This window comes from Lingula anatina, chromosome 1 (genome assembly GCF_051362555.1).
Source record: "Lingula anatina isolate TDL-2025a chromosome 1, LinAna3.0, whole genome shotgun sequence".
NCBI lineage: Eukaryota > Metazoa > Brachiopoda > Lingulata > Lingulida > Lingulidae > Lingula > Lingula anatina.
In genome coordinates this window covers 7,241,521-7,267,424 of record NC_141767.1, presented here as the reverse complement: position 1 = coordinate 7,267,424, position 25,904 = coordinate 7,241,521, and the positions used below count along the sequence as shown (strand labels likewise).

Sequence of the window (25,904 nt, the reverse complement as noted above, 5' to 3'; positions counted from 1 at the left end):
CATACAACAAGACTCCGCTGAAAATGGGTCGTCACATTGTCCCATTTTCAAGTATGTCAGACTGGCAGTTTAGGAGGTGGACTTATCTCTCTGAACCTTAGTGTAACTAAACATTGTCCTACATACCACAAATACAGCACTTGAACCTGAGAATCAATGTGCTAAAATTATTTTGGAAAAGTTGCAATTTATTTTCAGTCCATACATGGTACCACATATGCATTATATAATGTAATAAATTTTGGGAATGCATACCTAAAGCACTCAATGCAGACTTTACATGATTAGATTACTGTGTTATATCACAGATTCATTAACTCCAATATCTATATGTTTGTTAAACCAAACTATTCGTAACAGCTAATTGTTTACAAATACTTAACAACACATTGCTTACACCAAAGTATAGATTTTGGGCATTTCAAATATGACAAGTTATGTTAATATACTAGCACTACCAATACCCTTCCATTTATTTTAAGTCTGAAGTGCACCAAAACTATACCCACCTAATCTGCGCATGTGCAGTTGTAACAATTGTCAAATCAACTCGAGTACTTATGGAAATTAACAACATGCGCAACTTTAACCCCAGTGTGCACACCCTATGATCCTCACTTAAATATCGTCAAAAGTGCATCCCCACCACTATGTATCTAGTTTGCACAAGCACTGTGCAAGTGCCTCAGGTTATTTACAAGTGAGCAAAGGTTCCAGTCCATTATCTACTCCATGCTTGTGTCAACCTATACTTAACCTCACAAATGTTTTGAGCAGTTGGAAAAAATTCGTTTTCAAATGCATCTTGAAAACAATAAATTACCAAATTTCTCAACACTGAAATGCATTAATTACAGCCATGGGGAAGAATTGACTTTTCATTATTTTTTTCCTGCAAAGATTAATAACAACCAGGACAGATTACTCTCAACCCAGGCAGGTAAACATAAATGCTCATTTGGGACACAAATTTTCCCCACAAATTACCCCCATGCATATTAATGTACAGCATACACAAGCTTGTCCACAGATAAATAATTGTTTGGCATTTCTTTGGGACAAGATGACTTAAAAATTTAAGCAGCAGTTTGAGAAAAGCCTACATTTCCTTAACCTGACAGACTGTCTGGAGGATTGCAATATGAGTATCCCTTTTCCCTCACACCACTGACCGCAGTAACAATATACATTTAATTTATATCTTTATGGCATATACAGGCCCATTGTTTTGACAATGTTTGTTCATCTCAGCAGTTGGAAGGACTGGGAGTAGTTTCTTTTCCTTTTAAAGTAGTGATAAACAAATGAAAAAACAAATTTCCATAGCTTAATCACGACAACTGGATTCTTATACATACCTCTATTAATTTCATTGAAATTTAAATTATAAGTAGATAGTGAATCATTCTTTCACTTTAAAAATGAGAAATGTCTCCAGCACCATTTTTTCAATATGTGATAAGTTGATTACCTCCTATGAAAAACCAATTCTATGTACTATAAAACCCAGTGGTTTTTCATATGGATGCATCAGGTATTTATCAGTTCAACATTACTGACTAAATAGGCCATTGTTTTAACATCTGATGCATTGTTGTGAATATACATCTATATACAATGGTCTTATAGATAGATATCTAAACATCTTCCCCAGTCTTGTTTTTCTTTGGCTTCCCAATATTCATGTGTATACATATGAATTAAATTTCCAGTCTGCTGATCTTTTGTCTTTTTGAACCAAGCAGGTTCATAGGGAACATACTCCCGACCTGAAAAATATGGGAACATATGTCAAAAATAGTGCACAAAATGTTTTGAAATGTATCAAAATTGATAATTATCATTCCTGCCTGTATCCATATGAACAGTTGAGAAGTTGTTATCATTTTACTTAATAAGCTTTTAACAGAAAATCATAGATATGATTTTAATCAAGGTAACTGGCCAATTTCCAAAGACATCTGAAAGTGTGAGAATCAAAACTATTCTATTACCTTCTGAAGCAGCCTGCTCTGCCTCTGCTTCCCTTCTTTTCCTGGCCAGTCTTTGTTTTTCTTCTAATTTGAGTTTTTCCTTATTAGCACCGTCCCAATCTTGGTTTTCCATAGACCTCTGATCTGGCCTTAGTCTGCTGTCTGTTGGTGCCACGCCAGGCTCCATTTCATTTAGCTCAACAGCCAATTGTGTAAAGTTATACATCTTTTCATTGCCAGGGCTGCAAATAAGGTAAAATCTTTCCATTACAAAATTATAAAAGCTGTAAAAATATTGAATACTAAGTTCACTAAGCTCACTTTTTTAAAGATAAAATATCTACACATTTGATTACTTTGTTTTTCAGCGTTATCAATTTTACCACTAGATGGGCACTTACGGTATTGGATTTTTCTTCCACAGCACCTTTGAGGGACCCGATTCAAATACTGGTTTGCCCTTACTAGATGTTGTACAGCTTAAAACTTTGGCACCTTCAATCTTTTCATCCCACATTCCTGTTAGCACCCAGTTAGTCTGCCCATTCCTGTCTGCCACTACCCCTGTTACCTACAAGAGAAAGCAAGGAATAGTATGAATTTCTGAATATTAATCTACTGACAAGACCAAGTTATTTGAAGTAAAACATTTAGTCTCTGTTTTTAGACATTTTGTCAGACATCATTTGTCACACATCACACAAATTAAAATTACACCTTAAAGCATTATTTATCTTCATAAGGCTGAGAGAAATAACACCACACAAAAGAGTATCAAAAACATTTTCTATCCAAGTAAACATTCAATAAACAGAAAGCATTCAACACGCAGATTTCTGTCTTGCTGTTGGACACATGATTTACATTCAGATGAAAACTTCTCAAAATAAAAACGATGTGTTTAAGCTTTATAATATTTTTTCCAAAGAATAAGCACTTACCTTTCTGGGAGTTTCTCTAGAAAAATAGCTATACTGAGAATACTTCAAATGACACAAGTCTCCATTAGTGTGGTTCACAATGTCCATCTCCCCATGGTTGTCTACCCAAAGCTTGCCCACTATGATATTGTGAACTGTGGTGGTCACTTTCCTCCACGTATAGTGATTTCCAGATTTATTAAATCTAAGATGAGCAATACCTGAGAAAAATAAATTAAGAAATATAATTTCTATCCTCCTCTGAATGTACTCCAACTTGACTGAAATGTGACCCCTTAAAGTAACATTTCTGAACTATGTTTAATATACTGAACATGACAATATGATGCCCTATCATCTTATAATCTAAATTCATGATACATTATGCAATATAGTATTCAAGTTTTCAGAACAATTAACCAAACCTCCAGGATACCCACTCCTTCCTAGATAAAATCTGCACTTTGATCACTAAATGCTCTTTACCTAATGGTGTGATGGCCAAGTATTTGCCTCTAAATTTGCTAGACATGGTAAACTCCTGCCACAAGGCCCAGTCTCTGCCCTCAGCATACATGGCTGCAGTAGGAGGATGATGGCTAACCTAGAGGCAATGTATACATTAGGTTATAAATTAAAGCAAAGTATCAAAATTATCAGTTAACTTACCATAAACTATAACCATTAGAATTACAGAATGTTTTTGGATGTATTTTCGTTATTGCATCATTTTATGATAGAACCTTCAAAACAAAATTTGTCAATTCTCCATATTCCTTGTAAGCATTCAACGGAATTATCCTTAATTGGTTCCAATAATTGTGATCAACAACAAATGTATTAATTTTATCTAGCTTCAGAGTATTCAAGATTAAAAATTGTTGCGCAAAAACCAATCACCTGTTCACTAATGACTCTCCAACCATAGTCATCTCTTCGATCACATTCATAAGTTTCCCCCAGCAGTGGGTTGAATGGCTTGCCTGTTCTGAAGCTAGTGGTTGCATAGGCAGATATGGTGAAGGCTGCCACATAAGCCAGTTGTTCACACGAGTCTTCACATGCAGCTGCAGTATCCAAGATTTCACTGTACTCAAACTCTTCAGTTAATCTTTGCAGCATAGACAGGGGTTCACTGAAATTCACCTGCAAATAAACAAAATTTCACCAATTTGTTAGAAATTTATTTTACATTGCACCAACATTAACAGAACATAAATGATTTAACAATACAAAGATTTTCAGTGTATGACAGATGGAAAATCTTACCAGAAATGCTTAAGATTTTAAGGTAAGAATGCAACTGCACAACTGTTACTTGGATTGAATCTGATCACAGAAAAAAATCTAGCTGTTGTGAATGAATGTTATAATTTTGATTTAAAAGAATTTTTTGATACTAAAATAAAAACTTTTGCCTTCAACAAAACTACACACTGTTCAAAGGACAACTTACTGGCATGGGAATCTTGGAGAGATCTCGGCCAATGCAGTTCTTCATAATGCCCCATAAGTTCAGAGTATGATTAGGTCGCTCTAAAATAGCACTTCGACGTTTCCTCAAAGAATTGGCACGGCGAGTTCGGACAGGTGTGCCTGGCTGACCCATTTTCTAATTAACAAAAGAAACATTTTACATAAAAGAAGTTTTTATAAAATATCAAAGTTTACTCTATATACATATTAGACTGACATTGGTAAAAGTCTTTGAAAGTAAAAAACCTGTTAATAAGCAGTGAACATTGAGAGAACTTTTAGTTCAAGGGTAGAACTGCTAGCATTAGAGTCAATGAGCCATACGCTGTAATAATCTGTATGAGGTGACAATAAAAGTACTATAAAACAATTCTCACAGTTTTGGACTGTTTTCTGGCAGTGGCAATCACCCTTGCTTCATTGTCACCCTCGGCATCAGATTCTGAGGAGTCGTAATCCTGCCTCTGGTAGCCAGCACCAAGACTGTCCAAACTAATCTGGCTGACATCACTGCCAACACGCCTGCAAGAAATAGAGACATGAGAAGTCAACCACCTGATAGTGTCAAGTGTCTGTAATATATGCACTGGGTGTAGTACATTTAATGTAGCAGACATTAAACTTTGCATGTAAAGATAGGGCTATTATAGTAGTGTGTTATTTCTAATTACATTCTAGTATGAGATAAGAATGACCTTTAAGAAAAGTGATTCCTGCTGACTAAATAAATAGATACAGCACTTGAGATGGTTAAGTTTTGAACCACATAAAAATGTTAATTTGGAAAAGGAACAGTTATCAAATTCAACGATGCCAGCATTTTAATTTGAACATGTAACAAGCAAGATTGTACAAATACAGGAGTCACAAACTATGTCCCATAGCTTTTCAGACAATGATATGACAAAGCTTACTGCATAGCTATACAGGTCAAAGTGAAACTTGGAAATGACGCAGAATAGGCACTGCAGTGTATAAAATTGTGCAAATTGATGAAGATGTGGCAGAAAAGTATTGCTGACACGATAACTTTCCTGTATTTGATATCAAGGCTTACAACTGCGAAATGAATAGGTAGCATGACAACTCAAAACGGGAAGAGTTATAGCAACAAAGGAAGCAGATGTTGAATGAGGCTAAATGTGGAGTGCAGTATTACTGGGAAAAATCAACTAGAACAAATAATAGGTCATGTAATGATGATCAAAAATTCCTTTAAAATACTGCCAGCCAAACATGCCATAACATTCTCAAAAATCAACTCACACAGGTCGGTATATGCTGTCAACAAGCATTTCTTACATAATTCAAATGTTAGCAATTTGGTTATGCTGAACGATATGCATGTTATACAGATACTGCAATTCTCACAGCATGGTCTATCCTAACGTGCTTGAAAACAGTTGAACAATTGAAAGTTCTAACATAAATAGCAAGCAGTATGCCATTTCAAGAAACAACTTGTAGTGGAAAAGAAAGACAACTGGTGGAGGTCTTGGTAGGGAATTCAATATTCTTATTTTCAATTTCTCTCTAAGATGCTATGGGAGACATATGGAACAAACGTACCTCAGACCTCTGTAAAGCAAGGACAAACAGAAATTTAGTATAACAAAATTCTTTTGAAAAAGAATGTACCGATTCCTAGAAATATAGTTTTGAAAACAAAGGGGTGCAGATTGCACAGTTTCCACCATCTCTACCTTCATTTATCTTAAATAATAAACCATGGTATAATATTCATAAGGGGGAAAAGAAAGTAAATGTGCTTACTCCAAATGGGATCCAAATATAAGGTGACATTTTTTCAATCTTCCATCCATTTAAATATTCACAACCTCAGGAAATATTTATCTTGTGTTTGGAATAAGTCTTTTTTGATTAAATCTAACCCCAAAGTAAATAGTGTACACATCTGAAGAACCCTGACTTTAAATGTAAAGTTATTAATATGCTGGCAAAAGTTGCCTACTGCACAGAATTACAACTAGTAAAAAAGGTCTCATTCTTTTCTGTAGTTAAATTAAGTATACATACAGATAAATCTTGTGAGTATTAAAAAAAACTGAGAATTACACATATATCGCCTAATTCAAAAATTAAAGTAAACATATCAATGAAACCATGTACATGACAGTGTGGATTTTAGGGAGCAAAGCCATGCTTTGTAATCTTAGAAATAATAGCAAAATTAGTACAAATATACCGGGAAAATTGTATACTCACTTGTGCATTGATGGTTTGTGGGGAAGTGCAACTTGATATTCCGTATGTTGTATATCTAATGCATCAAAGAAATCATCTTCCTCTTCTTCACTTCCTTCTACTAAGAGAAAAACAATATAATGTAGAAAAACAGACAGAGAGACATACTGTTTCACCTATAACAGTCCTACTTAGAAGTGGTGATGTTTTAGTAATTTTATAGTTTCGTAACATTTTAAAGTTTCAATTACACTTCTTTAAAATTTCAATTTAATGCAGCTCTTGAAAAATGTTTTTAATGATCCTTAATATCTCTTTCAGAATCAATAATAGCAATTTTAGTTGTTCAATTGTAGTGTCAACTTTTTCAATGCAATCAAATACTATCATTATTTTATACAAGAGGATGGAATCACCTGTTACTCCAAATATTGTTACTTCATATGTTTCTCACAGGAAAACAAAGTATCAGTTTCATTTAAGGGTTTTTTTTCATCCATGAAAGTAAAACAGCTCAAGTATATACCTTTGGGCTCTGTGTCGTTTGTGTCTATTTTGCTGTGGAGGTTTGCAGCAGCCAGAGATTTCCTGGCCTGCTTCTCTAAGTTCTGCTGCTGTTTGGCAATCTGCTCCACCATGTCCTCGAGACGAACCCTCTGCTCATGTTCATGCTGGAGCAGTCGTTGCCACCTTTTGCCTTGTGTCTGAGCTAAGTCCAAGAAGTCTGAACAAGCCTGAGAAAAGAAAATGTAGCAGTGGAACACCTAACACAACATCAGTCTATGCTCAACTGCACAGAAGGGAACACAAAATACTGTACCATGTATACCATACCTTCGAGTTTTATGGAACTAGACTTGGATATGTTACAAAGAAGCAGCTCATAAACATACATCCAATGTGTCTTACAAACCCACAGTACTGTAAGGTGTGGTACCCATTTAATACAATCATTGTGCTCACTGCTGCATATCTTTGTAATCTCTAAGCACGACTTTGCATTCCACATGTATATCTAACCCATTATCAAATCACTGCATATTATCACATAACATCACACAGCACATTTATAGCACATGTATCACTGCATCTCATAAGATCGTAATTCTCACCTATCACACCATTACTGTGGAGTTAATACCTACATTTATCATTGCACTTGACGTGATTCTGAAGAGAGTTGCTCTTTCGTTGACTGACTTTATCCTTGTTGCAGTGTCTGTTGAGTTGTCTAGTTGTTCTAGCTCACTCAGAGACTTCTGCAAGGCGGCACCATGTTTGACTATTAAATCATTGCACGTGTTCAGGTCCTCCAGCTTGGCACCCAGAGTTCGTAATGTATTCTGTAGTTCATCTTTATCTGGCTGGCTAATCAGATCTTCATCTTCTTCAGAATCTAAAAGAGAAATGCCAAGCTTTAAATCTCTATCCTGAATGTTAATCATGATCTGCAGGAAAGCCCATAAAAGAGCACCTTATTGAAATAATGAGTGGTCAACTGTACAGAAATATGCCCCAGTAATAATCTCACCAGCCACTTCTGAAAGATAAAAATTGGCCCAAGGTGGCTGATCTAACTAGCTTGATCTTATAACACTCTGTATTGCACCAGAGGACTATCACTTTGAACTATGAAAACACCGAAATGTAACTGGAAATGAGGTCACCATAGGATATTTAGTTTTTAGCAAATACCTTTTTTTTATTTACCAAAATTAAAAATATGCTGGTGAAAACAAATCAATAAATAATCCATATTTCTTAAGTTTAACATGTTTGGGAAAAATTTCTATATGCTAGGGTGAGCTGAGTGGCTGTCATAAGTGTCATTTTTTAGATATCTTTGTTATATATCAAGTTCTTCATATTTCATATCAGGAGATCATAACCCTGGCTTGTCTTCTTAACAAATTTTCCACCAACTGGTGAAGAAGACTATGATGAAAATAATAAAAAAAACTGTCAAGTTGACTTGTTTTCCAGACACCTCATATCTTAAAACTGTAATTACTTCACCATTTCTAGGTGTGTTAATTCAATTCTATAATAGTGCAAACTGCCCTCTTATCAAAAATCAATCGTTTATATAGAAGATGGCAAAAAATTCAGTGCTTTCTGTGCAAACCCACAGCACTTAATCTTATACAAAAAATGCTCACTAGTTATATGTTTTAAATGACAAGACCTTGTGCAGCTACAGCATACAGTGACTTTTACATTAAAATACATAACTGTGCACACATATACCATATGACATGATTTCACATACATACCGTTACATATATCACAACATACCCAGCTATCACCCTGAAGCAGATGTGATAAAAGTCCAGATATATTGTGTCAAAAAAAATGCCTAGATATCAGGCGATAAGATGTTAACCTTAGAGCCACTGGACACTTGAAACCTACACACAATACATCATTTGTACTAAAGATTGTGCACTTTGAACATCAGTTTCCTTATCTCAACACAAGAGAGCAATACACATTTAGAAATCAATAGCAGTAGTTGGACATTTTCCACATTATGGCTCTCCATGAAAATCTAGCAATAATAAAATATTCCACATTTCTATTCCTTACAACTAATGTTGTCAATTTAATGGACGAGAGAGTCAGAGAAAAAATGAAGACATATGGCACCAACAACATTTTGGAGGATAAGCTGAAGTTGATTTCCATATGAAAATTCCTTTCTTTTTTTAAATCTCTTGTGCAAATGCATTTGTAACCAACAAAAGGTAATGGACAATAAATTCAATGAAGGAACTGCAGAATTACAGGCCCAAATACCTGACTTTACTGGTAACTATATTTTCATGCATCAGTCATACATATAGAGATGTATGTACACATAAGGACACTAACAATAGAACAAAGATCCTACTCTGCTGCACAATAAGGGTAAATAAAATCTGATAACCAGTAGAAAAACAGGCCTTTAAAAGTGTGCCCAAGTTTAATTCGGCATTATTGTAATTAAAACGTTAATGGCAATTTTTGTTCTCAGTAACACAATTTGCAAATGTATGAACTGATACAACAAACATGCAATAACAAACCTGGCCATAAAAGAACATTACTTGCAAGTAAATAAAGAATCTGAAATCTACAGTTTACCTAAAATTCTAATTAACAAGTAGAATTATCATGAATTCTGACTGAAGAGTTTACAACATAGCCCACATACTGACAAAAATATGCACATGGAATGCTTACCTGTTTTTTCTTTGTAAAAATTGAAAACAACATAATCTCCATCTTCAGATATGCCTACAAAATCCAAGTTCCATTTACATGAATGCCTTATAACATATTGTGGTGAAACAAAATGACTTCACTACAGAGAAAAATCACTCCTAATGCAATTTCACTTCAATCAATTGGATGTATCACTCCCTGCCCTTCACCTATAGGAACTGGACACACTGACAGACTGAGGAGAAAACTGAGGAAAGAGGTAGAGTATTGCACTGCTTTGTTGGTTTTACCAATAATCTACCCCAGCACAGTAGGTTGCCAACTCACATGATTCATAAGCATAGGTATAAAGATAGAACAGTGTGAGTCATTGTAACATGGAATGCTCTACATATAGTACCAGTAACAAATGCAACAGCAAAAGAGGTGAAAATAGCAAGGAAAGCAAGGGGAATCATAAGCAATAGCATTATCTAAAACCGCCTTCATTAAAACAATTTTACGCAGCACAGAACAGCTTTTAAGCATAACAACTGATCAACAATTTGCCCATCTAAAGTTAGCCTGCAAGGCAGATTCATTACATGATAAGATTCAGATCAATGATAAGATAGATATGCAGCTTATCTAACAAAATCAACAGGCAGCAAGTCAGATATCTGCAGCTAATGTCATACTCAAGCAGTCGCCTCTAGGACATCCCACATTAAAATCGTGATTGCATATAGTCAATAAAATATAGAACCATTTGAACTAATGTAGTTTCTACTGCTTATGAATTAACAATTCCCCATACATCTCCACCAGGAATTGAAACCAGCTGTTCAGCTCCTAGAATCAATTCACTTCCAAAACAGTCACACTACTGCAATGCTGTTCATTGTGTTTGCGTTGATCCATCAAAGCGTCAGTAATTAAGTTCCTTTATGTCAAACCTTAAAGAACCAATGCATGCTTTTGTCATAAATGTTCCTCCTTCCTTTTTTTAAAAGCCTGTGCTTACATCTCAAAGATATACTACATCCTTTATAAATAATGAAATAACTATTCCTCAATTGGTTTGTAATGCAGACTGAAAATGCAGGCAAGTATTCATCCTTGTAAATGCAACTGGAAAAAATGCAGTCTTGAAATTTTTTCAAATCTTGGATAAATATGCATAATATTCCAGGATTAAAAATGTAAATTTATGTTTAATAGGCTGTTATGGTTCCGGGGGTAGCGCTTACACTCGCCAATTTAGCCAAATGCTAAAAGTGACATAAATTGGCTAAACAAAAAGGGCTTGATTTGACTTGTTTTAGTCAAATTATAACTATTTGGATAACAAATTGACAAAAAAGTGGTGATTTGGCTAAGCGAAAAAAATTGCTAGGGCTACCCCAGGGTTCTATTAGCTTTACATAACTGCAAACATTTCTCTTGTTCATTTCGTGACTTTATCACAAGGTAAAATTGCTTGTATAAATTAAAGCACTTCTCAACTCCTGCAGTGTGACCCTAGTGACTTGCAGTTCTGCCTTCTGTTCACAGAAACAAATTATCACAAATAAAACCAACCTCAACAAGTGGATGACATCACTGAGGTCAAATGTTATAATTCTAATGCATATAAAATGAGTATGTCAGACAGAAATCAGAACAAAAATCAATGGCATTATCTACTAGTACATCATCACCTTAATAATCATGCTTACCTTAGATAACTAGTGAGCAGAATTAAATGCTGGCTATTAACCTGTCCTAGCATGCCGTAAATTTTCCAAGTGCCAATACAATGTCAACAAGATATTGATAATCATCTGAATGTAATTGGAAGATGCAGAAAATAATGATCAGTGTAGCATATGGATTCCAAACACAGTCTGGGGGACAGTGGGCCCCCTGTTTACAAATTTTGAGTGCACAGAAACTTTCACCAAAACTGGTTGTGTATGGGCACAAACCTCTAAGAATACTAACTACACATACTGAACTAGAGGATCAGAGAGGCGATACCGCCTCCGGATATTGTACCACCAGCTGGAGTAAGCGCATTCGTATAGACCCCCCCCCAAAAAAAAGGGACACCATCACCAGTATTGTGCTTGACAAGCTCTATAAAATGCAATCAACAAGAGTTCTCAAAATATGCCAAAAAATATGAATAAAAATGGTACAATCAAGCAGATTTTCGAACTGACCTGCATTTTCCTACCATTGATCACTCCTGTGATTCTCTAGACAAAAGGCCTATTGGTTTTCCTTAAAATGTGTTGTCAGTGGTGCATATATGCTGACAAAAGAGAAAACCTAGGGGCAACACCGGGCACATCTCTGCTAGTTTTGAAGATATGAGGAGCAAGAAAATATGCAAAGCTCAGTTCATGGTGAAAAAGTAGGTCAAAGTCAATTTCAACATCATAGTATATGAATTTCTATTCAAGTTCAATAGTAACCATAGGCATTTTTTTTCAAGTTTCGCAGATATAAAGGCCAGAAAACATGCAAAAAGCAGTTCATCATAAAAATTAGGTCAAGGGTCAATTTCAAGGTCACAGTTAGATTGCCAGTGTATTACTTCCTATTCAAGTTCAATAGTAACTATGGACCTTTCTCTGCCAGTTTTGGAGATAAAAGGGAATGGAAATTTGCAAAGTTCAGTTCATGGTAAAAAGTAGGTCAAAGGTTAATTTTAAGGTCACAGTGAATTGCCAGTATATGACTTCCTACTCAAGTTCAACAGTAGCTATGGGCGTATCTTTGCCAGTTTTGAAAGTATAAGCATTAAAAAAGTTGCAAAGTTCAGTTTATGGTGAAAAGTAGGTCAAAGGTCAATTTCAAGGTCACAGATAAATTGCCAGTATGTGACTTCCTATTCAACTTCAATAGTAACTATAGACCTATCTCTGCCAGTTTTGGAAATAAAAGGGAACCAAAATTTGCAAAGTTCAATTCATGATGAAATTTAGGTCAAAGGTCAATTTAAAGGTCACTCCTAGATTGCCAGTATATGACTTCCTATTCAAGTTCAATAGTAACTATGGACCTATCTCTGCCAGTTTTGGAGATAAAAGGGAACAAAATTTTGCAAAGTTCAGTTCATGGTGAAAAGTAGGTCAGAGGTCAATTTAAAGGTCACAGTAAGATTGCCAGTATATGACTTCCTACTCAAGTTCAACAGTAGCTATGGGCGTATCTTTGCCAGTTTAAGAGATATAAGGGCTAGAATATTTGTAAAGTTCAGTTCATGGTGTAAAGTAGGTCAGAGGTCAATTTCAGGATCACAGTTAGATTGCCAGTATATGACTTCCTATTCAAGTTCAACAGTAACTATGGGCATATCTTTGCCAGTTTTGGAGATATAAAAATCAGAAAACTTGCTAAGTGCAGTTCATCATAAAAAGTAGGTCAAAGGTCAATTTCAAGTCAGTTAGATTACAAGTATATGACTTCCTATTCAAGTTCAATAGTAACTATGGGCATATCTCTGCTAATTTTGTAGTATTTCACATTTTATTTTCACCACTAAATATTGGATGTTGAACTGTCGATATAGTACAATGCGTAAGCCGTATCGAAAACAAAAAACGGACACCACCTTCAGTGTTGTGCTTGACAAGCTCTACAAAATGAAAAAAACAAGAGGTCTCTGGCATTAACAGTTCCAGAATTTGAGAGAGTTTTCAGTTTTGGCATCTAATGGCCGCTACGCCCGTGAAAATGCACCGATTGACCCCAAAATCACGAAGATGAAAGAAGACCCTAAGGGTAACACCTGTCCATAATATTATAAGTTAGATCTGTGAAGTTTCTGAAAATCGGCATAAAATAATAATTTTTTTGCAAAAAAATCCCATTTTTAGAAAATTTTGGCCCGTTTGACCTTGAAATAAAGGTCAAAGGTCAAATCCAAGGGCATATTTGAAATCTCCACATATGACTTTCGGTCAGCCATCTGTAGAAATTTTTCACATAATTCCTTCAGTATGGGAGATATTTAGCATTGAATTTTCAAAAATTTTGACAAGGGTGCGTTATAAAGAGTGCCACGCCCAGGCCAATGCACCGACTGAGACAAAAAACCCAGGGGGTTCAAGTTGAGATTATATGTGACCAAAATCCAAGAGATGGGGACACAGGTCCTTGCGGTCTAGGAGGAGAAGCGGTAACGGTGACTTGTATCCCACGCCATCCTGCGGAGCCGCAGGAGCCGCAGGAGCCGCAGGAGCCGGCGGAGCTGTACGAGACGGGTCGGGACTAAAACCATGAGTACCGCCAGCGTACACGCTGGTGGTACTAATAAACAATATAGCTCTGTCGGGGTGTATGTTGAGTGACTGAGAAGCAAAAAAAGAGAAATATTTGTTTTATTACTTAAGATTGGCACTATAAACTAAATTCTAAGAGAGATTTGTAATGTTTTTGCACCTCAAAATGAGGGGCAATACTGTTGTCAATGTGTGAATGGTTCAGTAACACCTGATGATTAAAATATATAAACAGAGAAGTAATTATGATAATAAATCATTTTATAATAATCAAGACTCTATATTTATGATATTTATAGTTATTATAACCTCCGCCAAGGAGGTTATATTTTCACCCCTGTTTGTTTGTTTGTTTGTCATCAACATAACTCAAAAAGTTATGGATTGATTTTGATGAAATTTTCAGGAACTGTCAGAAATCAATAATCAAAAATCAAAAAACTAAATCATTATAGAAGAACTGTCAGAAGTGGGTCAAGGAACAGATTATTAGTTTTTGGTGGTGATCCGGATCAATAATCAATCAATAATCAAAAATAAAAAAACTAAATCATTATAGAATGAAAATTTAGGGGTGAAACGGCATTGGGTGGAGACTTTGCTGCCTTGGCAGAGGTCTGCACTCTCAGAGTGCTTTTCTAGTTGCTAAATATAATGTGTGTGTGTGTGTGTTATATATAGAAATTTTTCTCAGAATTCCTATATTGGACCTTATTATTACCATCAAAATTTAAGGGACACAATTTGCAGCCTAAGTGGAACCTTAAATCTCTATTTAGTGAAACATATGAAGGCACAAAAAATAAAGCACAGATCTTACTTTAAACACAATACATAAATTAATCAAGATTATTCACCAGGCAAATCTGTCATTCTGACCCCACAGTAATGAGAAAGGTATTATTCACCTGACTTATTGAATTGAAACCCTACAAAGCAATCATAAGAGCTCATGTGTCAGAACAAGAACTGGTCATAGGTTAAATTTTTAGAAAACAGATGATTTAATGGCGTAACTTTGGGGGTAATGAAATAATTAAGACAATTTGATTAAAAACACAGCAGCTTAAAGAGGAATGTCAATAAAAAATAGTTAACTCCTGCTCTTTTCATTAATCCCTGAAATGACCAAAATCCACAGAGAAGGACTACAAGTGACTAAAAATTACCATTTTATACATTGTAGGCTACAGAAAAATGACATTCCCCTTTAATATAAAACAAGCACCAGACAAAATCCTTACTTTCAATAAAACATACACACCCTGAGCTATACAGGTTTTTAAAAAATTAATTAAAAAGATATACTTAAAATGCAACCCTATCTAATTTAAGCAAACTAAAACATCTTGATTGTATTCAAAGCAGTGACTCTTTATTGGTCACATCAACACTCTTGATTGTATTCAAAGCAGTGACTCTTTATTGGTCACATCAACACATATGAGAGCAAGCTAAGTTATATAAAAAAACAAAACAATCAACTGATCAGGTGCAACTTTGATCAAAAATTTCTAAATAATATACCAATTCATTCATTCCATCAACATACCAGATTCCATCATTCTTATCGCCTTTGCTTTGGCCAGTTCTAATGCTGTCACCCATTTCTGTCTCTCCACCTCAGAACTTGCTTTAAGGTGATATGTTTGAGTACCACCATTGGATATGACAAAACTACACGAGTCTTCTGTGTGGATGAAGGCATTGGCTAAATTTATGGTTCCTCTACATGTGTGGGCCATTTCCGCCTGATTCCTGCAAGATTAATAAGGTAGATGTTACCATTACATAACCATGAATTTTTCAAATCATACATATTTTGACATGTACAATTTTTTCATGTAGAATCATAATCCACTTTGGCAGAAAAGAAAAGTTCATTTCTTTTTCTTTCTTTATTCATTTATTGTTCTTTGTAATTCCTTCAAATAAGTAGGAAGTGTATTTGAAACTTTGTTGATAAGAATTCAAGACTAGTGACACATTTTATAACTTCAGGGAGGATGTCATAGATATTACATGTAAGAGATTAAAAAAATCCTTTGTGTGCACATGCATACATGTATCAAAGGTAAGCAACTTCGCTAGTGCACTAAACTACATGACTTCTCTATATATAAACATTGACATTTTTTAATGTTACAGCTTTTTTCATTTAATATCATCCTAGAAAGATTAAAACAATCAAAATAACAAAACCGATGACAAATGTACCTTGCAATCTCAACCCTGTGCCACAAATGAAAAAAAAATTGGAAAATGGGTTAAAGCAAAGACTTATACCCCGTTCACACTACGCTCAGTTATCCGGATAAATTGCGAATTAGGTCACAATTCGAATAAATGCAGTAGTGTGAACGCAAGAGGATTTTTGTAATGCGCATTTTCAAAATCCTGCAAGCGAGGTGGATTTCTAAGCGTGATCCGGATAACTTACCGGAATCGACACCTGTACAGATCTAACTGCGCATGTGTGCAGATAAGTGCGGGTATCTATGAACGCTTGTTTATTACTTTAGCGATTGCACCAAACGTATTTGGAGGTCACCACTCACTACAACATGAGGAAACAAACTTATTTTGCCATCTTATACTTCTCAAGAATGCTAGAATGTCTTTAGAGTTGCATTTGTCGTCACACATTTTTGTTGGTATTTTAAGATTTCCTGTGCGGCACATGCGCGAGAGTTCAAAACAGGAAGTTAAACCTGAAATTTTCAACGTGTAATTTGGTTTCGCTTAGCGTGTGTGAACGCAATACCGAATCGAATTCCTCACGAAAAATTCGGATTATAGAAATGCGCATTTTTGCAACTGTAGTGTGAACGGGGTATTATAGCCAACTAAGATGCATTTCACAAAAATTCTCAATAGCCACCGATCCCATTTTTCCAATCTTAAAATACCTTCCTGGGGCTAAATTCTGGTTATCCTGACACTGATATTATCATAGTGGTGACATCAGCAGTCCATTTCAGGTACTCAAGATATGAAAGACTATTTTACCAAAATCAAAATAAGGACTTCACTGAGTTGGTCCCTAAGTATACAGCTTAACACAAGCCTAAATCATATTTTGAGAAACAGGGGACTAGACAAAATAAGTACAGTGAGAATAAGGATACAGACTAGTGACGTTGTGTGCCGGTAGATCTATGACTGTACTGTGGCTCTACATTTAATCAAGGTATTCCAAAAAAGTGCTTTGTCAGGTATAAATCACAAATACCGATTGCAATAAAACTTCCAACATGAGCTCTTAAACACGTGTGACAGACACTATCAGATACAAAAACCACATCGGATAACTAATCGTGAAGAAATTTAGATGAGTTGGCAGTATCCAGTGCGCCACCGCACATATGCACTCTGGTTGAGTCACACACCTGTAGTACGACAGCAAACCATTCTGGAGGACAAACCACCTCTTTTGGTAGCCCTTGATGTAGTTCGTCCATTTATACAGCCAACCTTTGTAAGAATCCGATGATGGCATAGTTTTAGAGTCTGTCATGTTACGAGGGGAAACTCCTCCCTCGCGAAAAGCAAAATGGCAACTAGGCCTGTTTACCTATTTTTCATCGGATATCACAACGCCTAAATAATAAGCTCAACATGTACCTATCGGTAAGATTACTGTCGCCATTTTCAGAGTTAGCCTTGTTATATCGCAAATATGGTTGATGGGGAATAAATCTGTCCTAAATTACTTTTAAAATGTGGTCGTCTTTCCTACTTTATAGGTAGTTGAGTAAATCGCGTATTATTTTCAGAAATGTAAAGTGGTCCGTTTCCTGTGGAGCCAACATTTGAGATCTCTAGATGGTAAACAGATGATAATAATCATGTTTAGAAGGGGAATTCATCTGAAGGGTTTTCAGGTTGAATTTAACTCCTGTAACTAAAGGCTGAAGGAGTGCTTGTTTTAAAAACACGCTATCGCCTTTTGAATTATGTCAAAATTTGTAATATTCTATCAGGCACTTGTTAATGATATCTTAAAGTTATTTATTCTAATACAAGTCACGATTATCAGTTATTTGCAGACTGTTGATTTAGCAATCACCTGCATCAGTCCGTGATGCTGCAGTTGCAACTTTAGCGATAGCTGAACCGTATATTTTTTGTATAAATATTTTCTAAAAATTATTCTAACTCTGTCTATACCACGGTGGTAGCAATACTTAGTATACATGTCACTGACACGGTGATATGTACAGATGTATCAGTTACCCTTTCCTCCATCCTCATGTCTTTGTCTTTGATCAGCACTCTTATTTACAGTTTCCAATATTTACTATATGCACTAATGTAGATTCATATCATAAACCATAAATAAGAGTGTTAGCACACTCAACATTGTGCTAAATTCAGTTATATGACCAAGTACGTTACTTTGATCAATATCTGAGCTATTCAAATGAATAAGTTTAGCAATTTACTTAAGTATTTTTCTGTGCTCTTACAAAAGAACTTTCAACTCATTATATATGAATGGGCTGTAGAGCGCTAGTTGAATCTAAAGTGGAATTAATATTTTCAGATGGACAACTCTTAAATAGCTCTTTTTTCTTTATCATTAGATTTAAAGGAGTTCGTTATTTTGGATAGAAAGCAATGAGCACTCCACAAGAGAACCAAGCAAGAACTCTAAAGTTCACCTTGCTGAGTAAAAATGTGTTGTCCCTGGAAGAATCTGAATTATATGAATTAGCAAACCAAGCAGGAATATTAATAGATCCCGAAGTCTTTAAGTAAGTCTTAATTATATGTGTATTATGCATGAAATCTTTAATGAAATGTAAAATATGTGTAATGATGATAAATAATTTTATCAATATGTAATATTGAATTTTAAAAATCCAATTGAGATTCAGTGCTAAGTTATTCAACAAGGGCTTTTTTAGCATCATTCCTGTACGTAATCAAAATTTCATCATCTTCTAAAGGCTAATCAGTAAGAACAAAACTATGTGCTTCTTTAAGTTTACAAATATTTATTATATAATATTGCAAGTATTATATAAAATTGAATATTTTTTATTCAGAATTTTAGTGGAGTTATTACGAATGAATGTTGCCCCCACTGCCATAATACAAATGCTGAGGACCATGATTGGCAAGAAGGGCTCTAAGCACCATACAGGGAGTGGAGAGTCACAGCCTACTGCAAAGACTCACACTGGCAGAAACAGTAGGACTAAAGCAGGGCATAGATGACACGTTGTTAAGACAGATTTAATTAGCAGGTCTGCAGCATTTAGTTAGGGCCCAGTGGCTGGGCCCATGTTAAATGCAAATTAAAATTAAAGCAGGGCTGGTGGATTTTTGTAAATTTTATCAGATATTGGCCACTGTCTCTGCTTTGAGCCTAAATATTATCATACCCTGGTGGCCCAAAGAGTTAGCAGACTGAAAAAAGGTTTTGGCAAAGCAGGCCTATAGCCAGCAGTTTCAAAGTGGGGTGTGTGTGTCCTTTTGTAAAAAGTGGACCTTTTACCGTAAAGCCGTTGTGCACCACGAGATTAGTTACACGATCGACGAAAATAGTGACAGCATTGGTTTTAATACACCATAGATGAGAAATGTTTGACAGTTGAATTGACGAAAGTAGATGTTGAATTTATGACAGGATCGTTTAAACTTGAAACTGAATCGATGGGAAGGCAGTGAATCGACAAAAAACATGACTGAATCGACGACATGAATTTTTGCCCTTTTGGCCGCCCATACATTATAACCAGCAACCATTTTTCTAAGAGACCATTCCCAGACCTTATTGTACTAACTTTGGATCTAACTATCTCCGAGGGGATTCTTGCTTAATTTCAATTAACTTGGGCTGCTTATATGTCTGTCATGCCTGCTGAGGATGATGGGAGGTAACTTACTATTGTTTAGCAGCTTTAGTGGGTGTCCCAGATGTCGAAGCCACTTGGGCTGAAAGCAATTTAATGAGGGACCCCATGGAGGTGGACCGATTCTGTTAGCAGCTTTAGTGGGCGTCCCAGACGTCTAAGCTGCTTGGGCTGAAAGCAATTTAACAAGGGACCCTGTGGAGATGCACTGATCCTGTTAGATCGATCTAGAGATGGGAACCCAGTCTAAGCTCCAATAAAAATAACGACATCAAGTATGCTCCAGAAAAAAAAATTATTAAGGGCTTAAATCATTTGTAAGGTGTAAGGTTTTATATAGCTGTGGATGGCAAAAATAAGCATTTGGGGGATTTTCAAACCCATGGAATGTACCTTAAACATCCATGTCAACTTTGAGAAATGTTTATTATGAAAGTCAAAACATTTTTAATAAAGAAAAAACAAAGGCACGCACCCCTTTGACATTCATAAAACTGCTTAATTCTTTCACAGTCTTTGCTATGGTTAAATTTTGTTTCATGTTGTTGGGAGGAGGCATAGTATTCAGTACCTGGGAACTACAAGTTTTTCTACTTCAGTTCATACCAGATAAATTCATCTGAGTACTGAAACAAAGACAATATTGTGCCAGGTCTTATCTGATTTAGGAAAGAAGATATTTCACCCAGTTGGACTTACACCGATTTATCTAGTTACAAAGTATAGCAAAATTGTGATTTTCAAGTTTAGACCACATTTTGGTTTAAAATTATGTTGTGAAACTGGCCCCAGGTCACACAGTGCAGGAATTATTAAATCTTTTTAGTGGGCAAAAATTATTAAACTTTCAGATACATAAGTTAAAAATAAAATATATTTCTATATAGCATTTGGGTGCTTTTACCATGTGGAATAGAGATATAGTTAAACTTGCTTTTCACTTTTGTTGCTATTACTCAATAGGAATGTTGGAATTTTAAGACATTCTGACAGTATCTGTAAAATTCACAATTTCCCCTGTTGAAAATATCGAGTAATTATCGTAATCATTTTGTATACCTGGGGAAAGCATTGAACTGTGCTCATCTAATCTGCAAAAAGACTCATCATACCTTTATATTGTGTACTTTGTAAATTTATGCTTTTGGCCATTCAATTGAGGTTTGTTACCATCAAATTTCATTACAATGTTAACTTATGACCCCATTCCCACAGATTTTAGATCGATCTATCCCTGTGGGGAGTCTCACTAGATTACTGTCAGCTTAGCCGGCTTAAGTGTCTGTCCCGCCTACTAAAAGCTGTAAGGGGATAATTAACTGTCATGCGCGCTCGGCTGAATGCAATTTAGCGTGAACCTCCAGGGAGTTAGGTGGATCCAGATGGATCGATCTAAATCTCTTGGAATGCACTCTAAGATTAATAAAAGCCTGAAGGAAAACTAACCTGACAAAATACAATAGCTGGCTGTTAGATAAACGATGCCAAATAGGTCACTTAGCAGGGATCTGTAGAGATTTGACTAGAATGTGGCAATTTGTGTTTAGAAATGAATGACATTTATAAAAACTCGTCAAATACAAGTAACATGATATGACAGTTTGAGCTCTCCTTTATCAGTTGAGAAGAAATAAGACATAGTTTTTAAAAGGATTGGTCAAAAAGGTTAAGTGGTCAGATATATTATCCAAAACATTTTGTTTAAACAACATGGCTTGTGGAAACTTTTTTTTTTTTGGCAAGTGATGTAATTTCCTACTGATGGACCTTCAGATAAACAACAATTTCATACTATCAAGGCAACCCTCCAAACAATAAAAACAAAAAATGTATTTTTTTTTCAGAAGTTGGACTGTATTTTAATTACCATACCACATTGTATTTTAATGGAATGTTTACAGTATTGAATAAAAAGAAATGTTTTATACATGTCTATTATTTTGCATACATGAAGTTAAACATGGTTATATCACTAAAAAAAGAACATACTATTTAACTGAAATTTAGGCAAGGCACATCCTTAATTTAGCCTTCTGCAGTTTATATGCACTTAAGCTAATGGTCTCCAAGTATGCAGTTTAAAATTAATGAACACAAGGTCTAAGAGCACCAACCATGAGCACTGGGAAGCATGTTGAATAAAATCTTGACAGCATACGTAATATCTAACAAAAAATTAACACAAATGCACACATTCCAATTCTGCTTAAACATCTTCACTTTGCTCTAACAACTCCATTTTAAACCATGTCCTCACTCCTCAAATTTTAAGTACAATTAAATATATTAATAAATATAAGATCCCCTTTATTACTTCTGCTACAGACACTTCGTGAGGTGTATGACTTTATATCCCATGCAGGACAAAATTATTTCATGGCAAATAGAAATCCTGTAAATTCATTTATTAGTTAAAATTCATCCTTTTAAATATAATATAGTAACTACCATTTTACCATATTCCCCTTTTTACAAAGTTTTCAGCAACATCTAGGAGAAAATGCTAAGTTGTATAAAATAAATTCTTTAAAATTCATCCTTGATTTTATTTAAAAATACCTCCAACAACTGATCCACACACTGAAAGATACCCTCAGAAGATCCCCTGCCAAAATTTTGTTTACAACTGATTTACAGCTTCAAAAACTTATCAGAATGTATCAGTGCATGGCTCAAGAAGTGGGATCTGTTGTCACTTAACCAGAGTGGCAAATATACACTGATGGAATTCTGCTTGAGCTATCAATTCTTCATGAAATTTGGTAAATTTGAAAACCACATTATTCTTCAGTCACATAATTTGCATGAAAAAAAAAAAAATTAAGTTAAACAACAAAGCCATGTCTCTTTACATAGTTCGTACCAGATAAAAATAAACGTCATAAAAAATTGCTCCCCTACCTTGAACCCCCTCCCCAATCTCATAAGACGTAACTTAGCAACTTTCTAGACCCTCTTTTACACATAAAAAGGAGCAAACCCCCCAACTAATGAAAATTCCTATCCATAATGGTTGTGCACATACAGATTTTTGTAATTGCAATGTTCCCATATACCACATATCCAGTGAAATGCATATCATATTATCAGCTGTATCATTATGTGTGAATGCCTCCACTCCCCTTCTCCAATACATCAATTGCATCCTCGCAACTGGCACAGTGATAGTCATCAAGTTATTTTTCTCACCATCCAGATCTCTTTGACAAAGAAAATGAAGGCTAAGCCCATACAAATACCATTATTTGTTTCACACAGTACTTGTATAGAAGGTGATAGTTGCCCTTAATCTGAATGATCTTTGAGATTATACTTTTTCATTCGAGTCTAAGTTTAATCTCTTCAGCATTGCATCAATATTGTCAAGTACAGGAGCAAGAGTCCTCAAAAATTCATCTAAATCAGTCATGACCTGAAAGAGAAAATGCTTGATTTAAAACATCAGCTAAGCATCTTTACAGTTTAAGTTATCCATACTATGATTGCAATAAAAAATTTACAGGTCTATGCCACAAACAGAAATTTATTTTAAATAGCCTGGCATTTGTCTAATGTAATTACCATGTGTTTTCTTGTGAAGAACGAGAAACAGAGTTTGAAAAATGTATTATTCTGTTTATTCTGATTTCCACACTACCTGCTCTTCATTCATATCCTTGCCATAACAGAAGCCTGATTTAATTAAATCTTTTCTGTATGGAATTGCATGGCACATAACCTGCAAATATGTTTTCACAATTTTTAAAGCAAAATCTTTATTGTCTAGAGCACAGATTTACTATTGAAAAGCAAAGCAAAACTAAAATGAACAAACAGTAAAGTCTGTTTTTCCTTAAGATGTTTATTGATATTGTTTAAACCCAAATATAACTACGCAATAATCATTATCTACCTTGTCCCTCTTATAAACACTGCATTTAGTTTTTTTTTATTGTAAGTGTGTAAAAAATGAGATGCAATTACATACCGTAAACAATTTCATCACAAACCAGTTGTGATATCGTTTTAGTGTTTGTTCATATGCCTGTTTAAATATGGACACCATATTCTCAGACTTGGTGGGATCATCATGGACCAGTTTCAGCATGGTATATGTGTATTGAAGGGCCCTAAAATATACAAAAAAATGTTCATCCTGCAGAGAAAAGCAAATACGGCTATTAAACAAGAAATCCACATATTTTGGGCTCTGGCTCAAGCTCTACTGCGACGTACAAATGCAGCATTTGGCATTAGGTACAGACCTTTACATCCAAATTGAAATTAATTCATCCATTCTTTCATTCATTCAGACACTGACTTTAGAAATGGGAAATCAACAACCGATAACTCTAAAGATCCAGTAATGTACAAAAACATTGTTTACTGGTCAGGAGAAGGAGAATTAACTAATTTACCTTTTTAACCACAACAAAGCTGTGGATGCTGATTCTTTAGCCTGTGTTGTTTTTGTTTGAATTTCTTGTTCCAACATGCCATAAAGTGTCCTAAATCTGTCTGGATTTTGTGCATATTTTTTCTCTAGTTTCTAAAAAAATTAATTACAATATCAGAACAACTTGTTCGCTATGCCAAAGAAACTCAATTCTTATTAAATTTCAATGTTTAAATTACTAACACAACAATTTTTCCTTGAAATGAATCAATGTATCATAACAACTTACTATTACATTTCCTTCTATGTCCAATTTCACTGGTTTGAATGGTGTTCCCATTGCATCTGAAAAATTAAAAAGTTGTTTCAAATTTATCCAACTATGTGGCCACAATAAAACAGGACAATATATTTTCCTTTAGGCTTGTTTTTATAACTCAGTGTTGTAAAATGAAAATAACTTTGAATTATTCAGCTTGAAAAACTCTTAACTATCATACCAATTACTATACTCTGCCTATTCCTTTATTTTAATGAAGCTGATTGTTTGTGGTCATTTAATCAGTCCTTTTATCAATCTTTTTATTTGTTATAATTCATAAGCTGCAATAAATAGAACATCCACAGGCATCCTTTATGATAATTTTATAACCCTTACATTTTTCATGCCAAAATAAGATAAGTATATATATTTAGATTGTACTGTACTTTGTTATAAATGAGAGTAAAACCACATATATAATACATTCTTCTGATGAAAGTTGTACATATTGTTACCCTTTTACAGCGTAAATACCATTGGCATTGTTTAGTTTTCACTTGTGTGAATCCTCCAGAACCATTTGAATGACAGGAGGACCAGAAAAAAAATGTAAATTAGCCCAACTGGTCCTGACCAGGTCCACTAATGTTTTCAATCCCTTCCCTGTGTTTGAACATTGCACAGATATTTAAAAGGAATGACTGAAAAACAACATTTACTTTTCCATTTTAACACATTTATGTCAACAAAATTACATTTTCGTCAAAACCAATCTTAAACGGTATTTCTCTAAAATTAACGTCATACCATAAAATGATTTTTTCTCATCACCACGCAGGTAAGCAGCTGTTCATAATCACACAGTACACCTTCACAAAAATGCCACACACACACCGATCACTCTGAGGATAAAACTTACCAAAAAATGGTAAGATCTGTCTAGCTGATGTTAGAAACGGTGCTGTTTCTACTAAACCATCATCTGGAATTTGAGGAAACGGCGGTTTAAAATTGCTGAAGAATGTCATTTCCCCTGAAGTTGTCTTTACCGGAAGGACAAATAGCAACTCCGCACCAAATTTATGTTGTCCGCACAGATGACCCCTTTTCAGTTTCTAAATTATTTTCCCATTATTATTATTTGTTATTATGATTACTATTATTTAAATTATTATTATCATACTACTATTATTTTTATTAATGTTGTTGTTGTTGTGGTGGTGGTGGTGGTGGTGGTGGTGGTTGTGCTGCTGATGATGATGGATTCAACCCAAGAGTGGGGAATGAATGAAAGAATTTTATCAAAAGTGCATTCATATTGTCTTCTAGTTATGGTTTTAAGGAATTATATTTAGTTTTACAATGCACTTTACAGTAT

General features: G+C 34.9%; 3 protein-coding genes across 7 annotated transcripts; 1 reads left to right on the top strand and 2 right to left on the bottom strand.

Moving 5' to 3' along the window:
• Window positions 1-167: 167 nt before the first annotated feature.
• Window positions 168-17,584, bottom strand: LOC106170170 (oxysterol-binding protein 1). 2 transcript variants are annotated; one of them, XM_087014447.1, is made up of 13 exons: window positions 17,418-17,584; window positions 15,581-15,786; window positions 7,720-7,970; window positions 7,101-7,308; window positions 6,596-6,695; window positions 4,747-4,891; window positions 4,350-4,505; window positions 3,794-4,039; window positions 3,380-3,497; window positions 2,915-3,114; window positions 2,375-2,544; window positions 1,995-2,215; window positions 168-1,769 (listed from the first exon to the last, which is right to left on the bottom strand). In XM_087014447.1, exons 1-13 carry the CDS (start codon window positions 17,543-17,545, stop codon window positions 1,624-1,626), a joined length of 2,295 nt encoding a protein of 764 aa, XP_086870573.1. In that variant the 5' UTR covers window positions 17,546-17,584; the 3' UTR covers window positions 168-1,623. The 2 variants fall into 2 exon arrangements, with proteins under 2 accessions (XP_086870573.1, XP_086870580.1); XM_087014454.1 differs by having other exon boundaries at window positions 6,596-6,692.
• LOC106170173 (mitotic-spindle organizing protein 2-like) lies at window positions 17,500-21,816 on the top strand. 4 transcript variants are annotated; one of them, XR_015334924.1, is made up of 4 exons: window positions 17,799-17,856; window positions 18,615-18,785; window positions 19,080-20,164; window positions 20,489-21,816. XR_015334924.1 is itself a non-coding variant. In XM_087014589.1 (3 exons), exons 2-3 carry the CDS (start codon window positions 18,649-18,651, stop codon window positions 19,249-19,251), a joined length of 309 nt encoding a protein of 102 aa, XP_086870715.1. In that variant the 5' UTR covers window positions 17,500-17,658; window positions 18,615-18,648; the 3' UTR covers window positions 19,252-21,816. The 4 variants fall into 4 exon arrangements, 3 of the variants coding, with proteins under 3 accessions (XP_086870715.1, XP_086870701.1, XP_086870706.1); XM_087014589.1 differs by lacking the exon at window positions 17,799-17,856 and adding an exon at window positions 17,500-17,658 and having other exon boundaries at window positions 19,080-21,816; XM_087014575.1 differs by having other exon boundaries at window positions 19,080-21,816.
• A 463-nt stretch (window positions 21,817-22,279) lies between these two features.
• LOC106170187 (glycolipid transfer protein) lies at window positions 22,280-25,618 on the bottom strand. Its single transcript, XM_013549958.2, has 6 exons — window positions 25,446-25,618; window positions 24,554-24,609; window positions 24,287-24,417; window positions 23,857-23,998; window positions 23,527-23,607; window positions 22,280-23,301 (listed from the first exon to the last, which is right to left on the bottom strand). Exons 1-6 carry the CDS (start codon window positions 25,552-25,554, stop codon window positions 23,197-23,199), a joined length of 624 nt encoding a protein of 207 aa, XP_013405412.1. The 5' UTR covers window positions 25,555-25,618; the 3' UTR covers window positions 22,280-23,196.
• Window positions 25,619-25,904: the final 286 nt, after the last annotated feature.

Coding starts and splice junctions, on each gene's coding strand:
- LOC106170187 (XM_013549958.2), bottom strand. CDS start 25,554: ATGACATTCTTCAGCAATTTTAAACCGCCGTTTCCTCAAATTCCAGAT. Junction 23,999..24,286: donor GCTTTGTTGTGGTTAAAAAG/GTAAATTAGTTA, acceptor TGTATATTTTAG/GGCCCTTCAATACACATATA. Junction 23,302..23,526: donor AGGATATGAATGAAGAGCAG/GTAGTGTGGAAA, acceptor TTTCTCTTTCAG/GTCATGACTGATTTAGATGA.
- LOC106170173 (XM_087014589.1), top strand. CDS start 18,649: ATGAGCACTCCACAAGAGAACCAAGCAAGAACTCTAAAGTTCACCTTG. Junction 18,786..19,079: donor ATAGATCCCGAAGTCTTTAA/GTAAGTCTTAAT, acceptor TTTTTTATTCAG/AATTTTAGTGGAGTTATTAC.
- LOC106170170 (XM_087014447.1), bottom strand. CDS start 17,545: ATGACAGACTCTAAAACTATGCCATCATCGGATTCTTACAAAGGTTGG. Junction 2,545..2,914: donor CTAGAGAAACTCCCAGAAAG/GTAAGTGCTTAT, acceptor TTTCTCTTGTAG/GTAACAGGGGTAGTGGCAGA. Junction 2,216..2,374: donor TGGAAGAAAAATCCAATACC/GTAAGTGCCCAT, acceptor CCTTATTTGCAG/CCCTGGCAATGAAAAGATGT.